Source organism: Trypanosoma theileri (genome assembly GCF_002087225.1).
Source record: "Trypanosoma theileri isolate Edinburgh chromosome Unknown TM35_Tth_53_V1, whole genome shotgun sequence".
NCBI classification, from domain to species: domain Eukaryota; phylum Euglenozoa; class Kinetoplastea; order Trypanosomatida; family Trypanosomatidae; genus Trypanosoma; species Trypanosoma theileri.
The window spans coordinates 48,869-50,078 of NW_021639895.1; the positions used below are offsets into that span (position 1 = coordinate 48,869).

The 1,210-nt window shown below is 40.9% G+C and overlaps 1 protein-coding gene across 1 annotated transcript; it reads left to right on the plus strand.

The window, feature by feature from the left end:
• Positions 1–481: 481 nt before the first annotated feature.
• On the plus strand, positions 482–1,210 carry TM35_000531220 (uncharacterized protein; the record flags this gene model as incomplete). Its single annotated transcript, XM_029030707.1, has 1 exon — positions 482–1,210. A coding segment is annotated over one exon (729 nt), but the record flags the coding sequence as incomplete, so codon positions are not given.

Consider the following 1,210-nt stretch of genomic DNA (forward strand, 5'->3'; position numbering starts at 1 on the left):
GAACTGTTTTTTGCAGTGAGAAAAAGGAAATAATAATAAGAGATGAATTTATATTTATAATTGCGTATATACATACATATAGACTTACACCCATAGTTGTTGTATTTCTGTGTTTATTGGGCAAGGCGGGTACAAATATTTAAGTGTCTTTACTTGCTTCTGGTTTGGTGGTGTGTTGTGTGTCTTGAACTGCACCGTTATAATGCTTTCTCCTTTGAAAGGTGAAATAAGTATAACAATAAAGAGTTATATTTATAGAATTGCATATTAAGTAAAGCATACCGATTGTACGGTGGTTTTGTTTGATTGTTGAACCCATTGTGGTGTCCTTCATTGTTGTTTTCTGTATGTGAATTGCTTAAGCATTTTCTGTGGTGGTGCTTCGTTGGATTTGTATTGTTTGTAATCTTTGTTTGAGTGCTGGTTGTTCTTCTTTTTGCAGTTATTTAATTTAAACCAAGAAAATATATTTTCTGTGGTGATGATGCTGTTCCGTGTGTTGTTTACTATGACTTTGGTGCTGAGCATTGCCTGTGCATGTATGGAGTCTGGAGATGCTCTTGTTTCTAAAGCACTGCCTGAAGGTTTGCTTGAGGAAAACAGTGCGACAGGTCTTTCTTGTCCTCCTAGTGCTGTTGGTAGTAACGGTACTTGTCCTCATTCTTCTGCGGAGAAGTCTTGCCCTGCTAATGCTTCTCCTTCTGCAGATGGTCAAACTTGTCATACATCCGAAGAAAAGAAAGCGACTTTATCTATACCGCAAGATCATGATCGTCAAACTAATAAGGGTCATGATGGTCCTTCTGATTCTTCTGGTCATGGTCATACTGTGGTTGGTGTGAATAGTGTCGAGGGTTCTCTTGGTAAAAACACTGGTGCTTCTCTTGCTACTTGTCCTGATGGTTCTGCTGGTGTTTCTTGTCCTCGTACTGTGGAAAGTACATCTGGTGGTGGTGATGGTCCGTCTAAAGCAAGACCACCTGTTGCAATGGGCGAAACTCCTGAAGCTCTTCCTGGTGAAGCTGATGCTCCTGCTGACAGTGTACCACGTAAAGATAATGTTGAAGAAGGTGACAAAGGTGCTTCTACTGAACAAGGGAATCATGATCCTGAATCTGGAGAGGGTCGTAATGGTGCTGCTTCTACTGCTGCGGAAAGCAGCGATGTTCCTGCAGGTGGCCTTAAAAATGGAAAAAGCGACAACAGTGCA